General features: G+C 32.1%; 1 protein-coding gene across 2 annotated transcripts in view; it reads left to right on the top strand.

The window, feature by feature from the left end:
* Window positions 1-1,959: 1,959 nt before the first annotated feature.
* LOC117177544 (nuclear pore complex protein Nup153) overlaps window positions 1,960-19,150 on the top strand; it is a 21,222-nt gene continuing 4,031 nt past the window's right edge. For both annotated transcript variants that reach the window (XR_004467706.1, XM_033368336.1), the window contains exons 1-7: window positions 1,960-2,152; window positions 4,909-5,199; window positions 5,279-5,588; window positions 5,678-5,898; window positions 5,981-6,375; window positions 9,925-13,006; window positions 14,627-14,751. Coding sequence is in view for 1 of the 2 variants with exons in the window: in XM_033368336.1 (XP_033224227.1) it covers window positions 2,084-2,152; window positions 4,909-5,199; window positions 5,279-5,588; window positions 5,678-5,898; window positions 5,981-6,375; window positions 9,925-13,006; window positions 14,627-14,751 (4,493 nt within the window). In the remaining variant the exon portion in view is untranslated. The remainder of the gene's footprint in view (window positions 2,153-4,908; window positions 5,200-5,278; window positions 5,589-5,677; window positions 5,899-5,980; window positions 6,376-9,924; window positions 13,007-14,626; window positions 14,752-19,150) is intronic.

Raw genomic sequence — 19,150 nt, forward strand, 5'->3', positions numbered from 1 at the left:
TCTTCAAATAAAAATTTAAAGTACTCTTTATGTGTTTTTTAGATGAAGAGAATTTGTCTGAATTTGGAATTATTGTCAAAATTTTCAGAATGCCCTCAAAAAAATACAAACAAAATTTAAAGATTAATATTATTTACCATCCAGGAATTTCAGTGCATAGCTAATTCTTCGGTCTTAATTTCTGTCACTATTCTTTAATAACCTTTTATAAAATTTAGAGGAACTTAGCATAAACGAAACAAGCCACATAAAAAAATAATGAGACAAAAGGTGTTCAACCAAAAAAGAACTACAAATTTATTTTGAATACTTGTTTGATAGGATGCGTGGTTTTTGTTTTATACGTAAAAAACCAAAATAAAAATTAAACGATTCCATTTTTGAACAAACGACACAAACTATGAAAAAAATGGATTGACAAATGTTGTTCATCCAAAAAAGGGTTAAAAATTTGTAATGAATAATATTTTGATAGGACACGTAGAAAAATTAAATCACATTAAAAATTAATATTAATTATCAATAAATAATTAATGAAATAATATTATTAATCTTAAAAATACCATTAAAAATAAGAAAATAAGATTTTTTGGAAAACGAAACAAGGTATTGAAAAAAATTAATAGAACAAATTTGTTCACCCAAAAACGATCTACAAGTTTTGTATAAATAATTTCGAAACAGAAGAAGTAGATTTTCTTTCAATTTTCGAAAAACAAGATTAAAAAATATTTATAAAAACAAAGCAATAAAAATACTTATGTTTCATACTAATGAATATTATGAATTTTAATATTAGAAATTGATTGAAATGATACGTTTTTGGAGTTTGAGAATAAACAATGCCAATGCATATTATGAATTTTAATAATATAAATTGATTGAAATGATATGTTTTTGAAGGTAGCTGAGAATAAAATGTATTGCAAAAGGTGGACAAATGTGGGAAAAATACAAAGACCGAGCGCGATACTGAATTGATACTTTATTATAGTTCTGTTACAGTTGTCTTTTTAAGTATTGCTTGATTTAGTTTACAGTAAAGGAACTTATTTTAATGTAATTAAAAGTCGAAAAACTTAAAATATAAATTAATAAGAGAGTTCAGATTTCAAAAATAATAAAACTTATAATGTTCGAAAACTTAAAAACTACAATTATGTACAATTATACTTGTCAAACAGCGTTCACATTGAAAAAGAGGATTTTCAAATTCAAATTTCGCATCAATCACACATGCGCATAAGCATGCGCAGAGTCCCATCACGGGCCACATGTATTTTCTAAAAGATCCGATATGTCCTGTAATTTCGACCACCAAACGTTCAGAAATCACTACCAAACACCAACAAACGACCACCAAACGATGTTATAAGGAATTAAAAAAGAAAATTGAAGTGGGGTGCTAACGGAAGTTGACGCACCAATTTTGAAAACTCGTTAACTTTTTTTTATTTTGCCAACCAAACGTTCACGGTCGACTACCAAACACTACCAAACGACCACCAAACGATACCAAAAAGAATTTTTTGAAAATATTAAAAAGCGCTGTGCCACCGTGAAGTTGGCACCCCCAATTTGAAAAATCAATAACTTTTTCAATTTTGACCACCAAACCTTCAAAGTTGACCACCAAACACCACCAAATGACCACCAAACGATTCCATATAAAAAAATCTGATATTTTAGAGTTGGGGTGCCAACTTCACGGGCTTTTGAAAGTTTTAAGTGTTTGAAATGTTTCCAAAATTCAAAGTTTCATGAAACTTTACAACCTAATCTTGTTTGAAGTTTGAACGGTTTAAAGTTTGAATACGCAAACCGGAAGTAAGGCCTAACGAACTTTCCAGCCTATCAGCGTACTCACCCTGGACAATTTTTCAAGAACAAAGAAAAATTGAGTGTCTGATCTAGGTGTGAACTAGTTCTGGGTTTCAACGGCGCGGCGCGAACGAAGTGGCGGCCATATTTTCTCTCGTGGCCTCGATCAAGTCGCGCGCTGGTAAAGCAGTGACAATTTGGAATGAAATTACGTCTAAATCAATTACCGCGTGTTAATTAGGAACAAGTGAGTGGTGTAATCATGGCCAAGGGAAGTAACAATCTTTCCGGAAGACGGTCACACGGAGCGAAGCCCTACGATTCAAACAACGTGAGTACTGTATGATTGGCATTCGTCTCTCTGCCTTTATTCCCCCGACCTGGACCGAACCTGTTTTTCGCCAAATGATAATTTTGCGTATTTCGTTGATTCAAATCATTCCGCACGTTAATCCCAGCGACTATCAAATCCTTTGATGTCGTTCTTATTCTTATCTATCATGACGATTTGCGGAGAAACTGGTCTATTTGTCATTGTACACGCGTTGAATAACTTGCGCGTGTGATTCGATAACCTCAATCTTGGCGCGGAGCGTGGCCATACTTTCTCGCTTTTGAGACATGATAACCTTGAGTCAAAATCATCTTGAACAACTTCGAAGACGATTCTCCTGCAAGTTTTTTCGTGTGAATAATTCTAAAATTGATTAAATTTCGTTATGATTGCGTCTCTGCAGGCTACAAAAAATTGTCGCAGTTCATTAAAACGTCCAGAGAGGGAGAGGGGCGTTCACAATGCTCATGTCAGTTTGCACATTTTTGAGAAATTTTTGTTGCAAATCAAATTTTGATAATAATTTGAAAGATATATATGTATATACATTTGTATTTTTCAACGTTTATTAAGAAATAGGCTCTCGTGAAAACTGGCCCCCTTGAAATATCGGAAAAATTTTGCAATTTTTTACAGCTCTTTAAATTAAAGATGATCGTGTAATTGACAATATTGTACAAATTCAATATTATAATCTATTATTATTTTAATTGTGGTCATTTGTTCCTCTGCCGTGTAAGTGTTTATTAATTTATTATGGAAATAGTTCATGATCAATAACTAGGTGACTGGTTCAGATATAATTTTCAACATGAATGGCCCCTGTCCATTGAAAGAGATTAAATAGCTTTCTAGAATGTTCTACGAATTTTTCTATTCGTTCAATAAAGTATTACCACACGAATTTATTGATTCATTGCGCAATTAGGCTGTGACCTTTATGCCACTTGTAAAATCGAAAACGATTTATGCAGACATTTAATTTAGAGTTTGTTTAATTTTGAGAATATTATTTGTTTGCAGGATTTAACATTCAAGATAGTGAAAAATGCCAATTAAAGTTGCATTTTGAAGTTAAGAATTATATTTGGAAGTGGCTACACGTACATTTTCGTAAATATAGCCCAATTTTACAGAAATATTGGTACAAATAGCCCGTTTTTTAGTTTTATTTGCACAGCAATACATTTTTTAATAATTCAAAAGCTTTATAATTAAACTAAAATTAATTTCTTAATTCAATAAAAATCCTATTTATTTAAATACTTAAATATGCAATACATTATTATTGTATTGTTGCTTTTTCTTTAGATATTCCGTTACGTTTTTAAGATATATATTTTTTAATGTCATTATGTCTAACGGTTCGGCCAAATTTGAGAAGTTTTATTTAGGGTCGGGAATTTTTACTTCAATCGCATAATCTACTTCTTCTATACTTAACTTCTTTTTTATTTTTTAATCGATTATTAGAGGCATAGAAATCTGATTGCTTCGCGTATCATATATGCCACTTTCGAATTTTTTCAATGATTGGTTTAATTCTTTTAAAGTTAACTATGAGAGTTAAAATTTGTTCTCTCATAATTTGAAAGCTATTAGAATTAACTGTAAATTGAACCAGGATGAAGGTATCTTATAATTTTTTAAAAAAGATGTCGCATAAATTTTAATGTTTTCTTTAAGACGTAGCTACGTGTATCGAAATTTTGGTACGAATATCCGGATTTATTCGGTTCGATTAGCGAGGCCTGGGAAAGATAATATTTGGACCGAAATTTCGATACAATTAGCTGGCTTTTTCCGTGCACATATATACTGTCTTTCTTAACATTGAAATAAAATCTAATATAATAGAGATTTTACAAAGTAGATACAAAAAAGCTAGGAAAAATCGAATGAATGTCACTTAGAAAATTAAGAATAAAAAACAAAATGAATATATATTTCTTTCTTTCAGCAGAAATCTTTTTTAAGTTTTTCCAACATTTTTGCTTGAACATTAAATATGTTACACAATGCAAGCAATTTTCACAAGAATGATGATAAATTGGTGTGAATGTATAGAAATTTATCTTTAAAATGATATGAAGGACATTCAAAAATACTTATAATATATATATTTTTAATTTTAAGATAACATTGACATCTGCATTGCTTCTTAAATATAAGCAATATCTGCTCTAAAGATTTTCAAAATAACCTTATCCTGACTCATTTGATAGAGAGTTACGATAGCTTTCAACCTATTCAAGATAAAAAAGGTTAACTCTCGTATATTTAACATTGAAAGAACTTAGCAATTGTCGATAAACAGGTGGTGTCATACTTATAATATTCAATGTAGTTTTGATTCATGTTTATTACTTCAGTCTGTGATTAAGGATAAATTTGGCACGTTTAAGTAAATAGTTGAAATTCATATTTCTGGCTGTACGTTAGTATATAGAAAATTTCGAAAAGGCATTTATAAATATAGAATAATCGAATGAAATATAAATACAGCTTAAAAAAATGAAAAATTCATGATTCTTTGCATCCTGGAAAGTGTGGAATTTCATAGTCCAGAATATTAGTAGCAAATAGATTTTTAAAATATCCTATTTTCCCTTTCCCCTAAAAAAATAGCTTTTCCGTACTCCACAAAGTTGTAAACCGTGGTCCCTGTACCTCTCAACTTATTTGATTGAATATTTTCAAAACGAAGTCTTATTAATGTGTATAACTTCACTGATTTGAACATTTTCTTTCAGTCATTCGTTAAGAAAGTCGCGACAAAGGTAACAGACCTCATGCCACAACGATCGTGGATTAGCAAATGGTTTAACAATTCAGAAAATAACGGAGAGATGTTAAACGACTCTGAAAATGCCGAGTACGAGGGATTCGCGGAGGAAGTGCAAGAAGCTCCAGCAGCAAAGCGACCACGTATACGAATGGATGTGGTCCATCCACCGGGAACTTTCAACATTCAACTGAGAAACAAATCTTCTCTCAACAAAGTAGATGGCTCCAAAGAGCAATTCATTAACTACGATGAAACAGTAGGTTTAACACAATATTTGATAACCTCCTTCCTAAATGAAATATCCTTATTAAATATTTTCATTCTTTTAATTACAGAACGAGGATTTCCTTGAGCCATTGGCAGCTGGGCCCAGCGGTGCTTGTCGCTTGGTATCTTCAACACCAGCCATTCAAAGCGATGCCAGAGGTGTTTCTTCACAAAGATCAAATCTGAACTCAGTGATCCCATCAACTCAAGACAATGGAGTTACCAACGGAGCGGATGATAATTCTGAATCTAGCGAAAGTACTAGTGGGTGTAGTTCTCTTATTCCACAAAACAACAGGCAAGAAGCTCCATCAAACACAAGCTTTGCCTCATCATTTGCGAATAAAAAAAGGTTTATCGATGATAAAATGAACTACAGTAAGTGCAACTTTAAACTTTATTCATACATTTATTCTAAGTTCCTTTTAATAAATGTTGTTTTTAATTCTGGCTTTCTTACTTTCTAGCAAATCACTTGCAATCACCAAGATCTCTCTTCTTAGACACGAGTACTAGAGATTCCCTCAGCAGCCGTAGACCCAGTTTTAATTCCTCAATCATGAGCAACACACTGGAACGTTCGCCATCCCTCTCATCTCCATTTTACTCCGGCAATGTAACATTCGGAGGAGCGAATGCCGCTGGTCTTTACAAGCGTAGTCGCTCTCTTTTCAATTCAAACAGCGAGGTACATTTTTGATCACAGCATTTAAAAAAAAAGATGAGAACCTAAAGTTTTACCTTGAATTATATATTGATTTATTTTTCAGTACAAGCTCAAAGTTCCTAGAAGAACAAACGTTCAAGTGAAACCTACCAACACCGTGGACATTGATTCTTCCGGAATAAGTCAAACCGCAAAGAGAATATTGGAGGCTCTTGAACATTTCTCTTCTCCCATTTTGGATGCCAAGAAAATTCCAATTAAGAACACGACAAACTTGATGAATGCAACTGGCAGAAAACGGACAAGGGAAGAACAAAACTGTGCATCGCCGAAAGTTGGTTTACGCCACATGACGCGAGAACTCACTGTGCCGACAGTACCAGATTTGTTGAAGATAAGAAGACGACAGAGATTACAAGACACGACACTTGCTGCGAGGCAAATTGTTTCTGCACAGACCGGACCTCTATTAACAACGCCTTCTGAATATCGTCTCAGGTAATATTTGTTTCTTCTACCATGCACAATATAAATACTCTAAAAATATTAACAGGGTGTCTACTAGGGAGGTCCGAAAAAAGCTAAAATTTTGATTATGACTAGCAAAAATCTTTTTCCACATATCAAAATGAGTGTTTATGATTTTTTCAGATTTTTAAAACGATATCTTCAGTTAGCAAATTTTTTTTGAAGTTTGAAACTTCGAAAACAGTGATTTTTCGCTCCATATATTTCAATATTTGGTGACCATTTCTTTATCGAAATAGTTTTTACTGCACGAATTAATTTATTTTGATGTAACAAAATTTTCAAAAAATTGTATTTCAAAACAAAATTCTGGTGATGAATGTAGTTACGTAGAGTATAGTTTTTTATTGCAATATCGAAGTTTCCAAAAAAAGTTCATCTCGTTAGCTACTGTTTTGTTATTTCATATTATTTTGTAGATTATTTAAATTTTACTCAAATTTTGCAGCTTTTTGCTTACTTTCAGAGTGATGCAGAACTTTTCCTTAGAAACTTATATGTATTTGTAGGTACTAAAAGACCCCTGAAAAGGATAATAAAAAATGTATTCATTTGTACCATTTTTGATTATCTTCGAAACTTTGATTTTGAAATAAAAATTATATTCGACGTAACTACATTCATCTCCAGAATTTGCCTTTACAATAAAAATTTGTTTAAATCTTTTGTAATGTCAAAATAAATGAATTCGTGGACTAAAAACTGATTCAATTAAGAAATGGTGACCCAAATTTGAAATTTATATCGAAAAAAACACTGCATTCAAAGTTTAAAACTTGAAAAAGTTTCTGCTAACTGAAGATACCGTTTTAAAAATCCGAAATAATCATGGGGACTCATTTTAATATGTAGAAAAAGATTTTTGCGAACCATGGTCGAAATTACTTGCGACACGAAAATTTTTTAAAGATGGAAAAATATTATTTTATTTAATGATACGCCAAAATCACATATATAGCTATTTTAACTTTTCCTTCTAAACTTAAACATATTTTTAGGACTTAAAAGACCCCTAAACTGGATAAAAAAACTAATTACTGTTTTTTACCATTTTTTATTATCTTTGAAACTTCGATTTGCATATAAAAAATTTTGTTCTGCGTAACTGCATTCATCACTAGATTTTTTTTATACTACAAGTTTTCTGAAAATCATTTGTTACATCAAAAGAAATGAATTCAAACAGTAAAAACCAGTTCAATGACGAAATGGTGACCAAACATTGAAATATATCGTAAAATCACTATTTTTAAAGTTTCTGCTAACTATATCGCTTTGAAAATTTGAAGAAAAAAAAGTATGAAGTCATTTTTATATGTAGAAAAAGATTTTTGCTAGCCACAAACAAAATTAAAAAAAAAAATTCGGCCCACCCTATAGTGTTTATAAAAGGGTGCTCATTTGTTTAAATTTCAATATAAAATCGTATAGTTTTTAGTTGAAAAGTAGTTTTTTCTTGTTGAATTTAACTGTTTGATACAAAAAAAATAATATTTTTTTTTTTGTTAAAAAGTCAACTACTAAATTTTTCGTTCATATTTCTTCTTTTTTGAAATGAAAATTTAATTATGTACTTTTTGGTTAAAGATCTATAATTTTATTTGAAAATTCATCTCTTTCATGAAAAATGAGCTATTTTATGAAAAAATCGTTTTTTCTTTGGCAGATAATTAATTTTTTTGCTGAAAATTTAACTGTTCCAGTTAAAAATTTATCTATTTTGTTGATTTTCGTTTTGTTTATAATTAATTTTTTTTCTTCACCTAAAAGTATAACTATTTCAGTTGAAATTTCCATTATTTTAGTTAAAAAATCATCTTTTTGATTGAACATGATTTTTTTAAAATAAAAATGTAACCATTCACTTTTGACTAAAAAATTATATTTTTTATTTGAAGAATCGTATTTTTTTGTTTAAAATGATTTTTTTTGTAGTTTATAGTAAATTATTACAGTTAAAGATTCATCATTTCAGTTGTAAATTTATTATTTTTTGTTTTAAAATTCATCTATTCTCGTTGAAGATTTATCATTGAAATTAAAAATTCATGCGTTAAACTCATTTTTTTAGATCAAGATTCAAATATTTGGTTGAAAATTATTCTTCTTTTTGTTATTGTTGAACACATATTTTTGAGTGAGAGTTTATTTATTTTGCTGTAAAATAGTATTTTTGTAGAAAATTAAAGTTATCGGTTGAAAATTCAAGTATTTCAGTTAAATATTCGTCATTTTTGTTTGAAAGTAAAACTACTTGGTTAAAAGTGAAACTTTGTTGTTAAAAAATCATCTTTTTTATTTGAAATTAATCTATTTCAGTTGATGATTCATCATTTTAATTGAAAATTCGTCACTTTGGTTGTAAATTTTTTGTTCAAATTAATTTTTTTTTAATTGAAAAATTATTTATTCCATTTTTTATTCAGAGCTGCTCCTTTTTTAGTTCTATTTGCATGAAAATTAATATTTTTTATTTGAAAATTTTACTCTTTGATTAAGAATTCATGGATTTTGTTGAAAAATAGTATTTTTTAGTAGGAAATTGATCTGGTTGAAAATTAAACTATTTGGCTAAAAATTCATCTTGTTTTCACTTAAAAAGTTAGGACTTTGAAACAGTTCACATAGAATTTAATATAGTACTAGTATCAATTTTTACGAAATATGCCCTGCGTTTTAAGTATTAGAAGATACAATAATTTGTTTGAATTATTATCAAATTCATGGTTTTTGGGGACAAATTAAAGAAATTATTAATAATGTTTTAGTATTATTCAATTGATTAATTAATCGACGGTGTTAATAAAATTAAGAATATCTTGTGATATAATTTTTGAAAGTTTTATAAATAAAACATGAATTGAACCCTTAGAAACTATGAAAAAAAAACATAATAAATTCGCGAAACTGTATACATATTATGAGCAGGGATTGAAACGAAATTGAGGGGCATTTTTGGATATTTTGGAGTTATGCCGATAAATTAAAAATAATTTTACTGAAAACCAAGCTCAGTTTAAAAAAAAAGTATCCAAATTTAACGAGTCTATGAAAACATATTGTCAAACTTACGTAATAATTATATTTAATATAGAAAAGAAACTTTCGTTACGTTCCTTTTTGTTTCTTTGGACACCAAACTTTGAAGAAAGATAATTTTTATATTGTACTTGTGTAGCTGCATTATTTTTTTTACTCATTTTTCAAACTTAGTCTTGTTTACGGGTAATTTATATTGTATTTACAGATATAATTCGCAAATATCATAATAGGCCTTTTTAATTTCGTTTGAATCTTTGTTTCCAAGTTGATTGTTTTAACAAATGCAAAATATTTTAATGGCTCCATACTATGAAAAAATTTACCTGGAAAAAATTTAAGATACCTGGTAAAAAAACCCTGGAATTGTCAGGGATTTTTTCCACGATTTTAGTGGACACCCTGTATTAATTACGATCATAAAGAAAGAGTTACCCCTTATTGTTTAACTGGATTCTACAATTTTATTTTATTTTGCAGGACTGCCGCGGATGATGATCCCAAGTTCCGTGGAAAACTCCGAGCTAAATCTAAAAGGAATACCCTCGACGATGAGACGCTGGAACCTGTAAATCTCCCCACGATACCATTGCCCATTTCAACTCTACCTAGATTCGAAATTGCTTTACCTGAATACACGAAATCAGCCGACAGAAGCACTGATAAAGAAAATTCCTTTAAATTCGCTAGTCCCATCAGAGTGACCGACACCACGAAATCCCTCAAATCCATTAATGACTTTACATTCAGCAATCCGCTCAATGCCGTTGAAGAAGCTGCGAAAGGCAGTTCTTACGATTTGAGCACTGCAGAAACCGTCATTCTCGATTCAGATGAATCTATCCTTAGTAACACATCCGCACCAAACTTCATGTGGTCTGGCTCAACTGCTCCCAAACTGAAAGAAAAAGCGAAACCTAAACCGAAAGTTAATGAACCGACCGTGTTAGGTGTCGCTAGTGAACTGAAGTCAGGCAGCGTTAATGACTTTTTGAGCGAACTCCGCAAGAAGGCGAAGGAAGGTGAACATGAAAGGAACTCGACTCCAGAGAATAAAGAAAAATCATCTGAATCGACGATAGATGTTGAGGTTCTAAATTCATTACAAAACCATAACGAGAGCTGGGAATGTAGCGAATGTTTAATAAGAAATGACAGCACTACGCATTGCACTTCGTGCAAATCTTCCAAGCCCGGTCTCAAAGCTAAGGAACCACCTCGTGTTTTTGGCGCCAACACTATCCAACTTAAACCCATCGAGAATGATTGTTTCGGTTCCCAATTCAAACTTTCCACCGACCAGTGGGAGTGTAGCGCATGTATGGTCAGAAATAAGCAATCGGAAGAAAAATGCGTTTCGTGCACTACTCCAAGACCTGTAGCTAAACTTACTAACTCTGGGCATGATTCAGACCTTCTGAAGAAGTTCAAACCCGCCGGTGATTCGTGGGAATGTCCTGGTTGTATGGTAAGAAACAACGGAAACATCATGACCTGTCCCTGTTGCAATGCTGCTAAACCTTCGTCCAAAGCTGGTCCCAAAAAAGAAGCCAGCAAAGAGAATACTTTGAAGTTCAACAACAAATCCATAGAGGGTTTTAAGCCAGCACAAAGTACCTGGGAATGTCCTTGCTGTATGGTTCGAAACGCAGAAACAGCAACTATTTGTCCCTGTTGTAAAGCTGTTAAACCAGGAACCAGCAACGCCAGTCTTAAGAAGCCAGAAGAAAATACACAAGGATCTTTGCAGGGATTTGGAGACAAATTCAAGAAACCTATTGGTGCCTGGAACTGCGATTCTTGTTTAATCTCAAACAAAAGTGAGGCCACAGAGTGCGTTGCTTGCACTACTGCGAAGCCAGGAACTCAGAAGTCGATTTCATCCAGTGGATCCTCTCTTCAGTTTAGTTTTGGCGTGCCACCTAAAGATAGCGGTTTTAAATTCGGCATCGATAAAGCCGATGTAAAGTCGACTGAATCTGCAGGTGGATTCACCTTCGGATCTGAAGCCGCATTCACTAATGTCGAACAATTTTCATTTGGAATTCCAAAGACTGCCAAAAGTATCGAAGCGGCAAAACCTGCTGAATTTACTTTCGGACAGAAGAGTACCGAGAACACAGCTGGCTTCCAATTAAACAAAAGTTCTGATATGGTAGCAAGTGCAGAAAAGGAGTCAAACAAAACGGAAAAGCCGAAGTTCACCTTTGGAATTCCGAAATCAGATGAGAAGAAACCTGAAAGTAGTGACAAAATTGAAAAGACTGAGAAGGTAGAAAAGTTCTCCTTTGGAATTCCTAGCGCTCCTGCAGCAACAATTCAAGCAACGACTGCGTCCACCCCTGGTTTCAAGTTTGGATCACCCAAATCTAAGAGACCTGCAGATGATGAACCCCAAGCGAAGAAAACTGCTTTTGGAGGAGCGCCAACATCTATTCAGACGGTTTCTTCCTCGACCACAGCTTCTCCCTTTTCCTCAACGGTGACAACGAGTCAAACCATTAGCTCACCACCAAGCTTTTCGTTCATACCTAACACGACCGTTCCAGCAAACAGAGCTTCACCAGCGACCACGACGACCGTAGCAACAAGTCTTCCAGCCTTTAGTAATTCTACCTTCAGCTTCTCGGATCAGAGTAAATCATCACAACCCGCAACCTTACCCAGCTTCGGAGTCCCATCTGCAGGTGGGCCAACCTTTTCTTTCGGCGGAAAAAAACCTGCAGAAACGACTGTCGCGACAGAGAAGAAGCCGCCTCCAGCTTTCCCAAGTGCAACATCAACTACTACTTTTGGATCCTCGGCTACAGCCTCACCCTTTGGAACCAGTGAAGCCAATGCGCCTCCAGCGTTTGGAGCCGGGGAGAAGAAGACATCACTTTTTGGAGCACAGGAGAATAAACTGCCAGCCTTTGGTGACGCCGAAACGAAAACCCCGGCATTTGGAGCGACGGACAAAAGCACTCCAGTTTTTGGAAGTGGTAGCAAAGCCCCGCTTTTCCCAGCAGCAACTCCATCTTTTGGAGCTTCGACGACGGCATCGCCTTTCGGAAACTCGACGCCTCTTTTCGGAAACAATGCTTCTTCTGGTTTTGGCTCTCCACAAACCTCTAATGCCTTTCCGGCCTCGAAACCTAATGATGGTGACAATCTGGCACCGAGTACAAATTTGTTCTCTTTTGGATCTTCGCAACCATCGAGTGGTGGTTTTAACTTTGCTGGTGGAAATTCGGCTCCGACGGCCATCGCACAGAAACCACCAGTCTTTGCCTTTGGAGCAAATTCGAGCACAACGCAGGCTGCAAGTACTTTCGGAGGAAACACGTTTAGCACGACGACACAGGCTACACCAGCGCAGCCTAGCTTCTCGTTTAATTCGCCAAAACCGGAGGCGCCATCGGCGTTTAGACAAAGTGCATCTGCATCGACGCCGCTGTTTGGAGCGGCACAGCCTGCACAAGGTCAGACGCCTTTTTCGGGAGCCGGCGCTTCCAATGCAGGGTTTAGTTTTGGAGCTGCGGCGCCTGCCGCACCATCTGGAGGATTTAATTTCGGTGGAATGGTACGTTGATAATATTTTAAGGATCTCGCGTTTTCAGAGTTTGATAACTAAAAAAAAACTACATTATTTGATTTAATTTATTATTATTTATGTGGCTAAAAGTCGAGTAGCGTAAGTCAGGTTCAAGTTTGTACGAAAAGCCGAAAAACTTTTCTTCGAACGAAATTTTTGAGTACTCAAAAATGTGATTCTACCCTATATAAAAAAAAGAGTAAAAATTTCGCCTTTTTTGTTGTATTTTTCACGTTTTTAGCCACACTTTTGTAAGGCTGAAATTATCAGAGGAATTTCCTCTACTTCAGCGAATTTGGTAACTGATACCAGAAAGTGATTGCTTTAATACTGTAGATTGTGTCATATTCTTTTTTTTTTTTTTATTTCTCAATTTAAAGAAAATAAAGCACAATTATAATTTTTTAACTCTAAACATTAGAATAAGAGTTATAAAAATGAATTTACTTTTGAATTGGATTTTAAACACTAAATATAAAGGAGAAATTCCAGTAAAAATATGGAATTAATAATTAGTTAAATCGTTTTAATTTTAACATAGTGTCGATTCGAAAAATGTTGTATAATATGCCGAAAATTAATAATAATTATTAAGTTTTCTCTGTACACTGAGGCCGACCATTTTTTTCAGTTTGAATTTCAACACACCAATGTTTTCGTGGTAGAACTAATTTAAAAAGCGTGTGTTTATTTAAAATGTTTTAATTTTCTCAAAGTCTTGTAACCAATTTAATATTGTTTTTCATACTTATGTTTTTAAAAATTTCCCACTAATTTGTTTATTTTTGTACACAAAAATTTTGAAAAACGTCAGTATTAAATTGCAAAAATTCAATTTTTTGGTATTTTTTTTAATAACCTTTTCTCCAAACTTGTCTATCTGTAGAAAATTCGAATGTTCATTGATTTTTTTTATAACTTCAACATTCGTTTTCTTTACTGTATAATAATGAATATTATTTGTTGGTTATTTTTTTTTTGTGTCACGGCTAGGTTCAACGAAATTCGGTGAGCGTAGCATACATATTTTTGGCGAACCTAGACATTTGATTTTAAATATTACTTTAGTATGATTGAAAATAATTAAAAAATAATTGGCTTTTAATTATAGTTATCTTGAACTGTAAAATTCATATGATTTGGTATTACAAAAATGTGCTGTAAAAAGTTAATTGGAAAGTTTACTTTGTAGTTTGAGTGAGTAGGCATTCAAAAACTTTTCATTTTAGATATAGCATTACCATTTACGCTACGCGAGCGCAACGAAATAAAAATGCAATTTCTAAAATTTTAACTCATGTTTAAAAGAAGATTTTAAATGGTAAATATGAGATTATTTTTCTTAAATATTAATGAAATTATACAACTAATTTGAAAAAAAATGATAATGATTAACATGCATTTGCTATCAACATCTTTCCAAACCTTTTAAGCTTTCAATTTTATTTTTAGATTTTGTGACTGACAAATATTTTTATTTTTTTCAAAAAGTATCGAGAAAAAACTTATTTGCAAAGCAATAAAAAATATTTTTCAGCAAAGAATTATTTTGGAAATACCCTTCAAATTTGCTTTTCTTACCCTTCGTATTTGCTTTTCTTTTTTCAGCCTCAGCAACCAGCACCTGCACCAACACAACCGAATAGTGGATTCAATTTCAATGCTCCTAATGCAATGGCTCCGAATGCAATGTCATTCAACTTTACAGGAGGGAATGCACCCCAAGCATTCAAGTAAGTGAAATTCTTTTTAATTCTTCTATTAATACATGTAATTATTGTGCAGACTGTTCTCATGAGTTTTAGTAAAAAGTATAATAATTTTTTACCAACGAGATATAATAATAAACCGAACCTAGGGTTCTTGCAAAACACAGCTTTAGCATTTACTTTTGAAATTTTTCTTTATCGTGGAAATTAAGTTTAAAAGTGAATGGATCTACCAAAGTTCCTCTTACAGTTCTTGGAATAATAGTCCAGTTAAAGTTCCAAATTATTCCAGTATTGGCCATTGTGTCTTGATGTTGGGGGGGGGGGGGGGGGGGGGGGGGGGGTAAATGAATCCTTGCTCAGTTCCTTTTTATACTTTTATGCATATTGTATCATTATTTGTTTTATTTATTATATAATATTTCATATTAAATGCGTCCTATGAATGGTCGAGAAGTCAAGCCATTCTTGAAATCCGGTTTTACCTTTAATGAAATTTCGTGGAATCTCTACAAATCTTTGCAATCCTTTGAAATCGTGTGGATTCTTTTGAAAATGTTGTGAACTGCTTAAAATTTATCAAATCGCGTGAAAATACTTGAAACTTTTTGAATTCAATGGATGTCATAAACAATTTCGTGAAAAGTCTTGAAAAACTGTAGAAACCCTTGAAATCCCATAATATTCCTTTAAAATTCGTGAAACTGCTTTAAAATATTTTAAAATCGTTTGTCTCTTCAAATATTCGAAATCTCATTATAATAATTCTCTAATATCCTTTAAAGTTTGAAAATACTTCCTTTCCACATGGAATCCATTTAAAAAATTCTTTGAAATGACGTGTCTTATTTTGAAATACCTGAAAATCCCTTAATAAAACTCTTCAAAACCTTTGAACATCGTTAAAATCACTTGAAATCTTCAAAAGCCCTTGCAATTCGAATATCTTAAAATCCTTTACAATGTATTCAAATCTTTGAAATTCTGTTGATTTTTTTTAATTCTTAAAATCGTTTGAAATCATCAAAACTCCTATATATATTTTAAAATCCTTTGAATTACTTAGAATATTTGGAAACCTCTTTAAATCTTTGAAATATCACTAAAATCCATATGCAACCTTTAAAATATTTTCGAATTCCGTGATTTCTTTTTTTAATCTTGATATTCTTTACAATATTCGTGAAATTCTGTTACATTTTCTGAAATTTCTTTAAATCCTTTCAAATCCCATGGAATAATCCATTCGTCAAATTCTTTCTAAATCCTTTTAAATCTTTGAAATTCCTTCAAGTCTCCGACATTTCATAAAAATTCTCTGATATCCTTAAAAATTCGTGAAAATACTTCGGTATCGCATGAAATCCTTTGAAATGCCGTGAATTATTTTGAAATCTCATCAAATATCTTGAAAGACTTTTAAACCTTTGAAAAACCTTGAAATCTTAAAAATCCGTGAAAATCATTTCGTATCTTTTGAAATTTATGAAATATTAGGAAATTTTTGAAAATCCGTGGGTCTATACTTTTAAATCTTTGCAAGTCTTTTAAAATCTTTAAACCTTATTGGCCCAATTTGTCCGTTTTTGTCCTTCAACTTTAAGCTCGGACAACTTTGTCAATTATGCTGGAAAAGATCTGAAAATGTATTGGCGGGTATTTTTAAGTGTGCTCTTTCAGAATCTGACCCGAAAATTTCGAAAAAAACCACCCCTTCCCACCCTATTTTCCATTTTAAAAAAATAAACGTGTTTTTTCACGGTAATTTTGGTTTTAATCGCATTTTCGAGGCGAAAGAGATCCTGACAATAGCTGAAATCACAAAACCTCGGTTTCAAAATGTTCAAATAATAAAGTTATATACACAGAAAATTCATTTTTCATCATTAAGGTGTTGTACGACAACCCCTAAAATAACATTTACGAAAAATTGCTGTTTTACGGATTGTTCTGAAAAAAAGTTATTTCAGCTTTTGAAAACAGGTAAAAAATGGGGGAAAAGGTATGACAAATAATAGAAAACCTATTTTCTTTTGTTATCTAAGGTTACATTTCGTTACCACTCCATAAAATAGTCCAAAAGGGGTGAAAATCGGCAGTTTTTCAAAAATACTATTTTCAATACCAAAAAATTGCAAACAAATTTAGTTCTTAAAATAAATCAAAGTTGAGCGTGGGCGTAGACGTTTACAAAGAACCTTTTTTTTTATTTAAAATTTTTATTTTATTCTTTTATTTGAAGAAAAATCCGTATAATAGCGGTTTTTCGTAAATATGTTATTTTAGGGGTGGTCGTACCTCTTTCGCATCGAAGATCCAATTTAAAAATAAAATTACCATACAAAATCACGTTTCTTTTTTTAAACTGAAATATAGGGTGGCAAGGGTTGGTTTTTTTTCTCCAAATTTTCGGGTAAGATTCTGAAAGTGCACACTTGAAAATACCCGCCAATACATTTTCAGATTTTTTTCAGCATAGTTAACAAAGTTGTCCGTGCTTAAAGTTGACGGTCAAAAACGGACAAATTGGGCGAATAAGGGTTAAAATTCCCTGATATCCTTGAAAATTCGTGAAAATAATTCACATCACATGAAATCCCTTTAATCCAGGGAAATCGTTCTTATTTACATCAAATCCCTTCAAATCTCACAAAATCTTACAGTATTGCTTGAAACCCTTTAAAATCCAGTAAAATGTCTGAAAATCTGATTCAGTTCCTTGAAATTTGTTATATTCGTAGAAAATATTTGAAAAAATTCAGATCTCTTCTAAAATTGTACTAGGTAATTTCATCAAACTCTTAAAATCTTATTAAATAATTTGAAAAACTATTTTAAAACTTTTGTAATCTCTTGACATCTTTTGGAAATCTCCTTAAATTCTGTAAAAGTCTTGTCGTTGTTTTCAATACATTCTAGTCTTTTGAAATAGCTTAAGGGCATGTGATACTTACAGTTTCCCTGGCTTTTTTCCACAAAAATGAAAAAATTTTAAAACTGAATTTGGAGATACTATAAAATATAACGGACATCCCGGACTCTTTTTTCAGGGATAATAACAAAAAAATGTATTGTACTAAATAATAATTTTATGAATATGCATTATAAGGGATTTTCCCAAAATAGTAAAATCGCAACAGTTTTTGAAAATCCAATACGATATGTAATATGTCAGAATGTACACGTAAAATTATCAAAAAGAAATGGAAATTATCCACTGCGCATGCAGAGAATTCCAACACTATGTAAAATCACAAGTCTCAAGAATTTGGAAAATGGAAAAAAATTACAAGTTAATTAAAATTTTTTTCTGAATTAAATATTTAAAATAAATATATTGTCCACTTTTTAAATATTTTTTCAATGCAGATTGAAGTGAAAATATATTTTTTTAATTGAAAATAAAATAGTTTCAACTAAAAAATGTTCTACGCTATGTTGAACGACAGTTATGTTACTTGTTAAATTAGTTTAAAAAAAATTAATTTGACACGTTTAAGAATTAAAATGACCTATATTGTTAACAATGGTTTTTGATTAATATTTTATTTTAAATTGCACTTTAAATCTCCCGCCGAGAGAACTCTAGATCTGCCAGAAATGGTATAAGCAAGCCTCAGAATTCTGCATCATAAATCTTCAGCAATCGCGATTAAAGATATGTTTTTCCAAACGAGCACTTGTTAGTTTCGTTGAAAACAAAAGAAGGGCATAATCGTGCTTGTCCAAGTTATTCCATTGTTGTCTCTGTTTTTATGTTATATTACCGCATTCGTCTTTTCAACATTGCAATAAACTTGGACAATTATAATCATGTTTATTTCTTTTTTAATATTTTAAAATCGTTAAACTTGCCTTTACATCGAACTTCTCATATTTACTTTGAACGAAAGTAACAAAAAAAAAATTTTTGAATCTGCCCTGTAATATTGTCAAATGTAAGGAAAAAATTCCGCAACCTGGAAAATTTATACACTTAATCTGGGAAAATTACCATAACCTATAAATTCACAATCATTTGTAAATTTATCGACGTGAAGTGGGCACAGCAACTATGAAAAAAACTAGTTTTATCATATGGAATCTTTTGGTGGTCGTTTGTTGGTGTTTGGTATCCCACTTTTGACGTTTGGTGGTCAAAATTGAAAAAGTTATCGAATTTTCAAATTTGGGGTGCTAACTTCACGCTAGCACCTCACTTTTTAATATTTTTGAAAATTTCTTGAGGGAATCGTTTGGTGGTCGATTGGTGGTCTTTGGTAGTCCACTTTTCACGTTTGGTGGTCAAAATTGAAAAATATACGGAAATTTGAAAAAAATGACCAGCACCCCAAAATTTTACTATTTTGAATTTTGTTTCCACCAATCGCTCCAAAATCGTTTGGTGGTATTTGGTAGTCCACTTTTATCGTTCAACAATTAA

The sequence above is a fragment of the Belonocnema kinseyi genome, chromosome 7 (genome assembly GCF_010883055.1).
Source record: "Belonocnema kinseyi isolate 2016_QV_RU_SX_M_011 chromosome 7, B_treatae_v1, whole genome shotgun sequence".
Lineage (NCBI taxonomy): Eukaryota > Metazoa > Arthropoda > Insecta > Hymenoptera > Cynipidae > Belonocnema > Belonocnema kinseyi.